A 14,177-nucleotide genomic window follows, 5' to 3' on the forward strand; every position below is an offset into this window, starting at 1 on the left:
TACCTCCCCCCTCCCCTGTCTTGACATCACTACATACAGTTAGTATACAGTAGTGGCCCTAGCTTACATACCCGAGTTACCTCCCCTGTCTTGACATCACTAAGTATACAGTAGTGGCCCTAGCTTACATACCCGAGTTACCTCCCCTGTCTTGACATCACTAAGTACAGTATACAGTAGTGGCCCTAGCTTACATACCCGAGTTACCTCCCCTGTCTTGACATCACTAAGTATACAGTAGTATACAGTAGTGGCCCTAGCTTACATACCCGAGTTACCTCCCTTCCCCTGTCTTGACATCACTAAGTACAGTATACAGTAGTGGCCCTAGCTTACATACCCGAGTTACCTCCCCTGTCTTGACATCACTAAGTATACAGTAGTGGCCCTAGCTTACATACCCGAGTTACCTCCCCTGTCTTGACATCACTAAGTACAGTATACAGTAGTGGCCCTAGCTTACATACCCGAGTTACCTCCCCTGTCTTGACATCACTAAGTACAGTATACAGTAGTGGCCCTAGCTTACATACCCGAGTTACCTCCCCTGTCTTGACATCACTAAGTATACAGTAGTGCCAGTAGCCCTCTTACATACCCGAGTACCTCCCCCTGTCTTGACATCACTAAGTACAGTATACAGTAGTGGCCCTAGCTTACATACCCGAGTTACCTCCCCTGTCTTGACATCACTAAGTACAGTATACAGTAGTGGCCCTAGCTTACATACCCGAGTTACCTCCCCTGTCTTGACATCACTAAGTACAGTATACAGTAGTTGCCCTAGCTTACACTCCCGAGTTACCTGCCCTGTCTTGACATCACTAAGTACAGTAGTGGCCCTAGCTTACATACCCGAGTATCTAATATGATGGCCCTTCCTTTATCTGTCAAGGACAACACTCACTAACCATCACCTGACCCATATCAAACTTGTCTTATCAAACTGCTAAAATAAATCTGATCAAATGTCCCCGGTTTCTGATGATCAGGTCACGTACGCTCTGTGGTTTGTTTAAGTTGAAACATTGTCAATGTAATAACATCAGTATAGATAAGTTAGGAAAGTTCTAATGAAATTATAAATCTTTGCGCGATATTTCGAAACCATATAATCGGGGATAGCTAAATCAGAATCTCCGATAGGACATTTTAGGCCCCCTATGACTACAGTGGTATGTTCTCGGGTATTTCACGCGTTCTTTATCTATACCTAAATAAGAGTCAAATACAAAACTAGGTCAAATAGGTAATTTGTTATCATCGCCTCGCTGTCGTCTTATTTTGAATTGGTTTTAGATCTTTATACATATTTTGACTATCGTTAGGTTAACACGAGGACATGTACCCTTATATAATTGACCTCGCCAAGTATAGATTAGGGTGACATGTCCTCAACGCCACAAGTTCACGAATTTTAAAGAAGACTATAAAGGGATGAAAGAAAGAAATCGATATAACAATGATACTTGAATATTCGTGTCTCAGCACTATTTGTGATATAAAAAGCGACGTAGGTGATATAAGATAAACCATCGATTTGTTCTATTATCCGTTGATTGTGACGTTATAGAAATATCGTCAAAATATGACGTCACAATTTCCGGACAATTGTACATGTAAACCCTAGATCGTATTTCCACCACGTCGTTTTTTGTATCTCGAAATCCACGTAAACATAGGGAAACGTACGGAACATGAACATTTAAGCATCGATGTCACTTTTTTTTAAACTTTATCGGGGTATGAAAGAAATTTTGTTTGTAAACTTTTAGAATACGTGAAGTAGTTTCTCACTAGAGTTTGCAAACAATTTTTTTCAGACTACTTGATAAAACAAAATACGTGTAAACGTACAATTTCATTTATTTTCCAATGGCTTATGTTTCTAATCAATACACAATGTCGACGACGTCTATTGTCGCGTCATGATAACGTGGGATTTCATGCCATCTTGGATTTTTTTTTCATTATTTAAGCATTGATGTCACGTTTGTTTTAACTTCATCGGGGTAGGAAAGAAATTTTGTTTGCAAACTGTGTGCGTTTGTGGATGCTCAGAAAATTTCTTTCTATCATACACAGTTAAATTTAAAATATCAAATCAATGCTTATAATGAGTTTTTCAGACTTCTTAATAGAATAAAATCCGTCTAAACATACTAGTCCATTTTCCAGTGGAATATGTTTTTTTTTCCAAATCAATACGCAACGTCGACGTCTGTATTGTGATGTCATAATAACGTCGGGTTTCGCGTTATCCTCGGATTTTTTCTTCTAGTTGCTTCAAAATCTGTCTTGACTCATTTGGTAATGGTTTTGTCAAATTAGTCTGTATCTTTTTTTTTCAAACGAATTACGTAGCTTTCCGTTTACATCTTTTCGCTCACCGCTAAACCGCTATATGTTGGTTTTTATTAATCCCGTCGGTGATAAGGTGAACGGAAGACATGCGATTACAAGCGTCGTGACGTCCCTAATGTTGTAACAGACGACGGGACGAAACCAAAATTCATTGAGAAATTTACAAAAACGTTAAGATTTTAACAAACGCTGGAGACGAGACAACAAGAATTTTCACTAAATGCTGATTGTGAGTATTCTTTGTTATAATGCAATGATAATTAGTGCTACTGAGTAGAAGCTGATCATATGTTATTCTACTGTCGACGGTGACTGTTCCACTTTTGCTAAAATCAGTTAAAATGTTTCAATAGTTTGCAGATATTTGAAAACTAGTTTTGTTTTTAGACCTTTGGTATATTAAAATAAATACTACCTGCATTAGAGGGTGACAGTGCCTAGTGTTACCCTCTAATGCAGGTAGTATTTATATAGTGTCACCCCTCTAGAAATTCATATATAGAATGTTAACTTAGTTTCATTTGGTTCCGCCTTGCCACGTTAGGAACATGGACCCGATTACGTCAAACACTAGCGCTTGTGGTGAGTCTGTGAAAGCCTACCAGGTGTGAGCATTATATTGTGACGTATGTGAAGGGAAAGGAGGTACTATTATATAAATACTACCTACATTAGAGGGTGACAGTGCCTAGTGTCTCCCCGAGGATATCACTGTCACCCGAGGCAACTGTCCCCTCTTGACATCACTAAGTACGGTATACAGTAGTGGCCCTAGCTTACATACCCGAGTTACCTCCCCTGTCTTGACATCACTAAGTACAGTATACAGTAGTGGCCCTAGCTTACATACCCGAGTTACCTCCCCTGTCTTGACATCACTAAGTATACAGTAGTGGCCCTAGCTTACATACCCGAGTTACCTCCCCTGTCTTGACATCACTAAGTACAGTATACAGTAGTGGCCCTAGCTTACATACCCGAGTTACCTCCCCTGTCTTGACATCACTAAGTACAGTATACAGTAGTGGCCCTAGCTTACATACCCGAGTTACCTCCCCTGTCTTGACATCACTAATAAGTATACAGTAGTGGCCCTAGCTTACATACCCGAGTTACCTCCCCTGTCTTGACATCACTAAGTATACAGTATACAGTAGTGGCCCTAGCTTACATACCCGAGTTACCTCCCCTGTCTTGACATCACTAAGTATACAGTATACAGTAGTGGCCCTAGCTTACATACCCGAGTTACCTCCCCTGTCTTGACATCACTAAGTACAGTATACAGTAGTGGCCCTAGCTTACATACCCGAGTTACCTCCCCTGTCTTGACATCACTAAGTATACAGTAGTGGCCCTAGCTTACATACCCGAGTTACCTCCCCTGTCTTGACATCACTAAGTACAGTATACAGTAGTGGCCCTAGCTTACATACCCGAGTTACCTCCCCTGTCTTGACATCACTAAGTACAGTATACAGTAGTGGCCCTAGCTTACATACCCGAGTTACCTCCCCTGTCTTGACATCACTAAGTACATATACAGTAGTGGCCCTAGCTTACATACCCGAGTTACCTCCCTGTCTTGACATCACTAAGTACAGTACAGCTTACATACCCGAGTATCTAATAGATGGCCCTTCCTTTATCTGTCAAGGACAACACTCACTAACCATCACCTGACCCATATCAAACTTGTCTTATCAAACTGCTAAAATAAATCTGATCAAATGTCCCCGGTTTCTGATGACAGGTCACGTACGCTCTGTGGTTTGTTTAAGTTGAAACATTGTACCCAATGTAATAACATCAGTATAGATAAGTTAGGAAAGTTCTAATGAAATTATAAATCTTGCGCGATATTTCGAAACCATATAATCGGGGATAGCTTAATACCCGATATGGTTACCTCCCCTGTCTTGACATCACTAAGTCAACGCCACAAGTTCACGAATTTTAGGTAGAAGACTATAAAGGGATGAAAGAAAGAAATCTAGTAACATACTCCGATATAACAATGATACTTGAATATTCGTGTCTCAGCACTATTTGTGATATAAAAAGCGACGTAGGTGATATAAGATAAACCATCGATTTGTTCTATTATCCGTTGATTGTGACGTTATAGAAATATTGTCAAAATATGACGTCACAATTTCCGGACAATTGTACATGTAAACCCTAGATCGTATTTCCACCACGTCGTTTTTTGTATCTCGAAATCCACGTAAACATAGGGAAACGTACGGAACATGAACATTTAAGCATCGATGTCACTTTTTTTTAAACTTTATCGGGGTATGAAAGAAATTTTGTTTGTAAACTTTTAGAATACGTGAAGTAGTTTCTCACTAGAGTTTGCAAACAATTTTTTTCAGACTACTTGATAAAACAAAATACGTGTAAACGTACAATTTCATTTATTTTCCAATGGCTTATGTTTCTAATCAATACACAATGTCGACGACGTCTATTGTCGCGTCATGATAACGTGGGATTTCATGCCATCTTGGATTTTTTTTTCATTATTTAAGCATTGATGTCACGTTTGTTTTAACTTCATCGGGGTAGGAAAGAAATTTTGTTTGCAAACTGTGTGCGTTTGTGGATGCTCAGAAAATTTCTTTCTATCATACACAGGTAAAATTTAAAATATCAAATCAATGCTTATAATGAGTTTTTCAGACTTCTTAATAGAATAAAATCCGTCTAAACATACTAGTCCATTTTCCAGTGGAATATGTTTTTTTTTCCAAATCAATACGCAACGTCGACGTCTGTATTGTGATGTCATAATAACGTCGGGTTTCGCGTTATCCTCGGATTTTTTCTTCTAGTTGCTTCAAAATCTGTCTTGACTCATTTGGTAATGGTTTTGTCAAATTAGTCTATATCTTTTTTTTTCAAACGAATTACGTAGCTTTCCGTTTACATCTTTTCGCTCACCGCTAAACCGCTATATGTTGATTTTTATTAATCCCGTCGGTGATTAGGTGAACGGAAGACATGCGATTACAAGCGTCGTGACGTTGCTAATGTTGTAACAGACGACGGGACGAAATCAAAATTCATTGAGAAATTTACAAAAACGTTAAGATTTTAACAAACGCTGGAGACGAGACAACAAGAATTTTCACTAAATGCTGATTGTGAGTATTCTTTGTTATAATGCAATGATAATTAGTGCTACTGAGTAGAAGCTGATCATATGTTATTCTACTGTCGACGGTGACTGTTCCACTTTTGCTAAAATCAGTTAAAATGTTTCAATAGATTGCAGATATTTGAAAAATAGTTTTGTTTTTAGGCTTTTGGTATAATAAAATAAATACTACCTGCATTAGAGGGTGACAGTGCCTAGTGTCACCCTCTAATGTAGGTAGTATTTATATAGTGTCACCCCTCTAGAAATTCATATATAGAATGTTAACTTAGTTTCATTTGGTTCCGCCTTGCTACGTTAGGAACATGGACCCGATTACGTCAAACACTAGGGCTTGTGGTGAGTCTGTGAAAGCCTACCAGGTGTGAGCATTGTGACGTGTGTGAAGGGAAAGGAGGTACTATTATATAAATACTACCTGCATTAGAGGGTGACAGTGCCTAGTGTCTCCCCGAGGATATCACTTTCACCCGAGGCGAAGACGCCTAAAATCGCATTTCTTCCGTTCACCTAATCACCGACGGGTTCATAAAACCAACATATAGCGCTTTGACAGTATCGGAAAGGCATGAACGGAAAGCTCCGTCCTTAATGTGAAAAAAAAATATTGATAAATAGACTAATTTGCAAAACTATAACTAAATAGCAGCTCCAGATAAATGAACGGAAAGCTCCGTCCTTAATGTGAAAAAAAATATTGATAAATAGACTAATTTGCAAAACTATAACTAAATAGTTCCAGATAAATTTTGAAGCGTCGCTTCAAAAAACAAAGATGGCGTCGAAAAAAGAAACGAGTGCGCATCTTTTTCGGGCAGTTAATATTTTGCACTGTCAAAAATACATTATCACCCGTTGCAAGGGAGTTGCTACGAACGTGTCTGTTGTTTCCTATTATTCTAATGTTACCTGCCGTGTGATAGTGTAAAATACCAAATATCTCTCGACCAATCAGAATGCAGGATTCTTACTTCAGGTATAATAATTAAATATAATTACGTTAATTACTTAAGTGTCCATCCGTACTTGTCATTGGTTGCAATTTTTCTGATTATATATTACAATTTGGGATATTATTGTGTTCTTATGAATCCTTTGACATTTTGTTGAGGACTAAGTATTGGTTGGCAATATTTTCAAATTCACCTAATTTATGCTAACTTTTGGCTTAACCACTACACCACCCGATGGGTGATCGGGTGGTGTAGTGGTTAAGCCACTCGCCTTTCACCTAGCCGGCCGGGGTTCGATCCCCGACACGGATGTGAAAATGTTAGGGGTCACCTGGGTTTTCTCCGGGCGCTCCGGTTTCCTCCCACTCTAAGACCCTTCGTGCGCTTACATCCGGGCCATCGAGAATGATTTGCATAAGTTGTATAACTTGTTTCGTAATCGATGTAAAAGAAATAAAGTTAAATAAAACAAATAAATAAAATGCTAAATTTAAAAATAGAAAACCACCGTCACAAATGTATCAAGAATGCATGAAATATTTCAAATAAAATAGCCTAATTACTTACCATTTTGTAGAAAAAGATATGAATTTAAGGGGAAATACTTTAAACTGAGATTACCTTAAACAGCTAGGCCATGGCTAATATTGGAAATAGTGATATTGTTACAATGCAATACATTTCAGCCAATGCTTGAGATATGTCACAAATGATTTTAAGGTCGTGTGATCGAAGATCGGTAGGATCTATTGTCATTGTATTTCGACCGTGCGTCCTCCGCCGTGCGCCTTCTGCCGTCCAGCCTCCGCCGTCCACCGTGCATTAGACTAAAATCATGCTCATCATTAACTTTTGGGTGGATTGCAACCAGATTTTGTATGCAACATATTTGGACGATGATAATCATATTTCATATAAATGAGACTGGTCTGACCATCGAAGCCAGATGAGCGGGACTAAACTAGGGAACATTGCTAAAATTGTGTTAAAACATCAGTAAAGGCCTACTCCTTCTTAACCCTTTAATAGATTATAACTACATACATTTGGCGTGAAAAATAATTTGATGAATACCATCATATAAACATAGCAGGTCTGACCCATTGAGACCGCGAAGAGAGACTGCAAAACAGAAACGTTACTAATTGTTTCTGTCGATATCTCTACTCCTCTTTAATACCATGGAAAACAATCATGGTAGGGGTGGGAGATTTAATCATATTAACTATGACATTCTTTAAGTTGTCTTGTTTATATCTTTCTTAATAGAAATTTCGTCAGATGACCTTTAAAATCCATTTATTGTATTCACGTTCAAAACCTGGATAACTAGGGGAAATTAGACACATTTTCATCTGTCCGATATTACTACTTGTGTTTTAAAATATTGTGACGTCAGCAGTGACGTCTCTCCACCAATAAACTGCTGTGATTCAACACTGAGATATAATTATATGTTTGACTCTATACGTGATATTTCCTTAAAATAATCTGAGATGCCTTAAGTAAAAAATTCACCACGCAACCTTAAACTGGGGTTAAATATATTTGGTATTCCAATACCCGAGTTCTAACTATTCTACATGTCCATACAAAACATTTTCATCCGTTATCTGAATTCAAGATAGAGTTCGTTTAGCTTCCCTCGTATACTGGGTGAAAGTTTTCAGTGTCAGAGGTATATGTATGATTAGAAGTAAGGCCAAAAAAAAATGTCTGTGTAGGGTTACATTGGCAAAAAAAAAAAAAAAAAATAGGGTCGGTAGGTCGGGAGGATTTTTTTAGTGTCTTTCTCTCTAAAATAATGGCCGGAATCTGAGTCTGATTTTTATTATTTTTTTTTGGCCTAATTCTGAGATACATTTTTTTAAATGACTTTCTTGTGTAACAACTAGGACACAGATTTTTAAAAAAACACTTTTTTATTGACATGATATCAAAACGAAAACCTTACAAAACCAAATCGAACATGCAACGACATAAAGACAAATTTTGAATTTTATGTACCAAATTGTAGAGGAAAACGTTTGAGACTGGTTGTGTTACATCACATCCAGTTAATATTATAAGTGAGTATTGTGGTTAAATATCTCCAAAAACTACTTATAACATTCCATCCCTTAACCCAAATTTACTTTGTTGATAAGCATTTGTGCAGATTCCAAAGTTCAATCATTTAAACGGTTGGGTAACTGGCCTGTGTGGCGATACCACACATGTTTTCTTCGCTCTTCACGATGTTGAAATATCCTCTCATTCCCCAGGATGGTCCCCAGCTGGAAACAGACACACAAAATACATACACGATTTGTTAGGTATACAATCAAAAACACAAATAAGAAGGATTCGCCGCACTACAAATTAGAATAAAAAAATAGGCTCGGTAGTGTATTTCACTCTAAAATATTGGCTGAAACCGGAGTCTGAGATCGAAATTCCGACTTTAATTTTTTTTCGTAGAAAATTGGAAACAATTTAGGGTCGGGGGTGAAAAATTAGGGTCGGTCGTGTAAACTTAAACAGACATATAATTTGTTTGGCCTAAATGACGAACAAAATAAAGAGGACTCAAGTGTATTTATAGAAACACGGTTTATATGAACCGTTCGGGACGAGCGGAATCAGTTAGTTATGCACATATTACAGACATCTTATATGAATTTTGGCGGGGAATGGATAACCTACTGCATTATAACGATCAATTATTTGTTAGTGTTTTATTGTTGATCAAAATGGTTACAATTTCTGGATTAAACATTAACGAATTCGTATTGGAAAACTTGGAAATAAATCTCGATAACATTGGGAATTTACAAATCCAATGCCATATTAATGTCCAATGTATCGTTTATCAAAAAAAAATATTACACATTTAATACCTGTTCTTGATGATCCAGTAATCGGTCTCTCCCTCTGATCCGTATCCCACAGCCAACACTCCGTGGTCAAGCTTGGTGGAGCTGCACATGCGCTCCTTGTAAATACCGGACCTGTACAGTTGGAAGGATCGGTGTCCGGCGTCCATGGCAACGGAGATTGGGCCAATGCTGGAGACGGCCTGCTCGAGAGCGGACACACTCTTGCTCTTTACATCAACGAACCCAGTATCAGTAGCGCCGACGTTGCTGGCCTCGAACTTGCACTTGCCGTCCTGTGTGATTGAATATTACAAAACGTCATTGAAAACAAACATCAGAAGTGTTTAATATGTATGGCGTGAACCATAGACATGGAAGAAACATTATATTTAATTTCGGGGCTTTATTCCAGCCATAAAGAAAACAGGAGATCAAGAAAAGCAAAACCATTTATATGTTTTTTCATGTCAAACATATATATATCATAAGATGTTTTTGATATTGACCATAGATTTTGTAAATTTTATAAAAATTTGGTTTTACTAACCTTTCCACGGTATGGGTAGGATTGCTCGGTGTCAATTCCATTGTTGATCTTGATGTATCTGAAACCGTTGTCCATAAGACCACCTTTACATCCCTTGTTACCTGTAAAAAGAGTGAATATACCGGTAATACATAAACCTGAACCATCCAATATATAAAGAGAAACCAAGGGTTCAAATAAATTATATGTGATCTTATTATATATCTACATTTTAACGTTTTTAGATAAATTCCGGTATACTTTCAATAATGTCGAATTTTCACCTTGAACACTAGATAAATGAACTGTCTTGGGAAAGGAAATTTTTATTAGCTTGTTTTCTATTCCGAAATATGTTCATGTGTTGTATGTGCAGATATCAATATATGAATAAAATACTGTGTAAACTAATTTATTTGAGCCCGAGAACGTAGGCTGAATTTCCGTGACAATGTGTAATGAAACGGTGACGGTTTTATACCTTCTTTCTTTGAGCAGTCAACAAGGTTTTGTTCTGACAGGGATACTAATTTGCCGGTCTTCTTGAATGTCTGTCCCTCCAGTGAACCAGTGGTGGAGAAAGCCCAGCAGGATCCGCATTGTTCCTGTACAAATTGCACAATGGAAAAGGAAATATAGTGACGATATGACGATTTGTTTCAGAATGATTTACCTGATTTATTAAAAAAAGATGAAGCGATAAATATCATATACTTTTTCAATCTTTTATTTTTTTCTTCTTTTTTTTCATTTCTTTACTTAGAAGGCTAATGAAACAGGATTATATTCCAAGAGAAGATCACATTATTTATTGTAACTTTGACCTGCATGAATCGCTAATGGGTAATGAATGAAACACATCTTAACTCTGAAAAGACAGACCTGGTTCTTTACTGGTGTAACGTAACCCTTTGTTCTCCAGTCAACTTGGTCATCGGCAACATTGTCGGGAGAGGCATCGAAGATGAGAGATGAAGTTGAGTTACGCATGATGTAACCGTTCATCAAACTCACAAACTCGCGGTTTGTCTAAACAAATAAAAACAGGCTTTGGTTATATAGAGCAAATCACAACAATAAAGATCTGATGATTTCTTCAATGTGCTGTTTTTGTTTGTTTGTTTGTTTATTATTTTAATCTTTATTTTTTTCATTTATTGTTTTTTTTTTAATTATTTTTTTATTTATTATTATATTTTTGTGTGTTTGTGTGCGTGTGTGTGTGCGTCAGTAAATAAAACTCGCATTTATACATAATATAAATTATTTTTTTACGTTAAGATATAAATATTACTTAGAGTGAACAACACTAAAATTACATTATTAATTTTATACTTTATTCAAAATTTAGTTATTTTATTTAAATTTTAAATTTGTATATCTTTTTCTGTAATCATTTATTTGCTTTGATTTATTATCTATTTTTGCTATACGTTTCATCGCCCTCTACCTACCATGTCTCCGAATTCGTTCATGCCAGTGGTGAAGGTGTGAAGACCATTGCTGGCCTCCAGGTTGTGGTTTTGTACAAACCGGGCATTGTCCTCCCAGATAATACGTCTGTGGGCAAAGATACAGATTTTGTAAATACGTTTTAGATAATAATGAACTTTTCTCAATTTTGTATTGTTCCAAATAGACAAATCCCATATGGGCCAGTTGTCATGTATTGACCGCTAACAATAGCGTCTTAAAAAGGATTTGATTTGCACAGTGAACACAATATCTACTTGGACCGAAGGTATAGTTCATATAAGATAAAAAGTAAAAAAGTTTTCAGCTAAATGTCACTACAGATATTAACACATATTCATTGCATTTATTGAGTAGTATATGACGATTTGTTCGCCCCAACAAAATACAATTTCTTAGGGATTTTCAGAGAGAGACACAACGTCTTCTTCACAGCGATCACGTGATTTGATGAACCAATACGGAGGTTTTGAGATCCCAAAACGACGTGGGTAAAGTACTATTTACCGCCAATTAGTCCCACCTTCCGGTGATTTTGACGTCGTCATTTGACGTGATTTTGTGACGTCATAATCACCGGAAGGTGGGACCAATCGACGGTAAATAGTACTTTACCCACGTCATTTGGGGATCTCAAAACCCCCGTATTCAATTAGGATATTAAGTGAAATGTTACCTACCTCATCAGCTCCTCATGTTCCTCGTACTTTTTATTGTATGTATTCTTGAAGATTTTCCACTCCTCGTCCAGGATAGGGTCGATAAGGGGAGTGGCAATAGCACACACGTACAGTACGGACAACAGAGCTAGCTTCAACATCTGAAAATAATAGCACACACGTACAGTACGGACAACAGAGCTAGCTTCAACATCTGAAAATAATAGCACACGCGTACAGTACAAATAACAGAGTTAGCTTCAACATATGAAAATAATAGCACACACGTACAGTACAGATAACAGAGTTAGCTTCAACATATGAAAATAATAGCACACGCGTACAGTACAAATAACAGAGTTAGCTTCAACATCTGAAAATAATAGCACACACACAGTACGGATAAGAGCTAGCTTTAACATATATTGAAATATAAAAATAATAGCACACACGTACAGTACGGACAACAGAGCTAGCTTCAACATATGAAAATAATAGCACACACGTACAGTACGGACAACAGAGCTAGCTTCTGGTAAATGAAATAATAACACACACAGTACGGATAAGAGCTAGCTTTAACATCTGTATATATTACAAAATAGCACACATTTACAATACGGATAACAGAGTTCATAGCGCGTTTAGAAAAAGTAATATCGATCTGTAAAGAAATCTTGATTTGGGCGTTGATACTTATTAATAATAACGCGTTTAGTACATCAGGGGGATATAATATGTTTTCATCAAGTCATATACTTACATCAGTCTACGCAATAATGTTTTTTTCATATAAACAAAACTAACGATATATTAAATCAAATTAATTTGCTTATCAAATATCAAGGGTTATTTAGTATAAACAATAGAAAAGAAAAAGTAAATAATAATAACATTTTCGTGCTTTACGCCAAACCATAACTAAAAATATTTTAAGATCGATTGCGAAACTTGTTTTTAAATGTATTGATAGAAAACAAAGATTTAAGAAATAGGTAGACGAAATCATAGATTTCCATACATTAACATTCATAGCAGCACCATGACACTTTGTTCCAAGAAAGAATAATATATTTCACTTACCTTGATGTATCTGGATTTCTGCCGGGAATGTGCTTATTTTTTCGACAGACAGCTTTATATAGGAAGAAAATTCTCAGAGGTCACGTGACCTGTCAATGTTGAACATGGTAACTAGATAAGGATCCACACGTTTGTATCTTGTTGAATACACAGGGATAAAACAGCGCAGCAACCAATATATTTCAATAACATTCGGAATAAATTCCACGTAAACATCATATAACAGGACACTTTAATGTCGATGCTTGGTGTTTGTTTTCTGCTCCACGTCCTCAATACATTTATCAACTATTACAGACCAATTCAAAGTATTTAAACATCAGTCGTGTTTTCATAAATAATCTATTTATATTTATGATATCATTTTTAAACGACTTATGTATAACTTTTCTTCTGTGTCTGAAATGAATTAATATACAACATATATTTCAATTGATCCTTTTTTGACGCAGCGAAAATTCCGAAGGATTCCATTATTTTTCGTACTATTCAAGCCTAATAATCAAAATTGACCTCTGGAATGTTCGTGCAGTCAGAACACTGCAATATTTTGCTTCGTATCGTTGATTCAAAGACAGTTTGACTTGTGTCTTCTTTCATTTGTACAGATGCATCCTCATTTCATGTTGCATGTTTTGTATAAAATAATTACACTACAGTGTTGATTTATTATACAATATAGGTCAAATGACTTAGTTATTATGGTCTTGTGGAGATATCCTTACAAAATTGAATGACTTTCAGGGTCCAAAGACCAACTATTGCATGATCAACCATACCCTTTCCACGGCTTTACCCGTTATTGAAAACACGTTTTAGCACGTGAACCTCCCGTTTTTTGTGCATGTTATATTCGCGTTAGTTCAGACCGTCTTCATAATACATAATAAAGGCAAAAGTAGGCTTTATTTATCTGGAATGTATTACGCCATTTAGAAATAAAATAATATACATTGTGGATCTGGGTCCAAAATCAACATTTCTCAACTTTAAATAAATATATCAATAAAATTATCTATTGGGAACATCACCATATATAAAGGTCCTTCAGTTTTCCCCCTTACATCTTCAATGCTTTCCTATGAGGAATCATACGTC

The 14,177-nt window shown here is 36.6% G+C and overlaps 1 protein-coding gene across 1 annotated transcript; it reads right to left on the reverse strand.

Annotated features, from left to right (window-relative positions):
• Positions 1-8,383: 8,383 nt before the first annotated feature.
• Positions 8,384-13,176, reverse strand: LOC138305982 (procathepsin L-like). The gene is made up of 8 exons (XM_069246291.1): positions 13,080-13,176; positions 12,018-12,157; positions 11,319-11,424; positions 10,747-10,893; positions 10,346-10,469; positions 9,886-9,986; positions 9,360-9,631; positions 8,384-8,756 (listed from the first exon to the last, which is right to left on the reverse strand). Exons 2-8 carry the CDS (start codon positions 12,155-12,157, stop codon positions 8,657-8,659), a joined length of 990 nt encoding a protein of 329 aa, XP_069102392.1. The 5' UTR covers positions 13,080-13,176; the 3' UTR covers positions 8,384-8,656.
• Positions 13,177-14,177: the final 1,001 nt, after the last annotated feature.

This window comes from Argopecten irradians, chromosome 13 (genome assembly GCF_041381155.1).
Source record: "Argopecten irradians isolate NY chromosome 13, Ai_NY, whole genome shotgun sequence".
NCBI classification, from domain to species: domain Eukaryota; kingdom Metazoa; phylum Mollusca; class Bivalvia; order Pectinida; family Pectinidae; genus Argopecten; species Argopecten irradians.

Bases quoted from the DNA above. Each gene is read 5' to 3' on its own strand.
- LOC138305982 (XM_069246291.1), bottom strand. From the start codon at position 12,157: ATGTTGAAGCTAGCTCTGTTGTCCGTACTGTACGTGTGTGCTATTGCC. The intron at 11,425-12,017 runs GTAGGTAACATT...CTTTGCCCACAG, and splicing joins GAACATGAGGAGCTGATGAG to ACGTATTATCTGGGAGGACA. The intron at 8,757-9,359 runs GTATTAAATGTG...GTCTGTTTCCAG, and splicing joins TACTGGATCATCAAGAACAG to CTGGGGACCATCCTGGGGAA.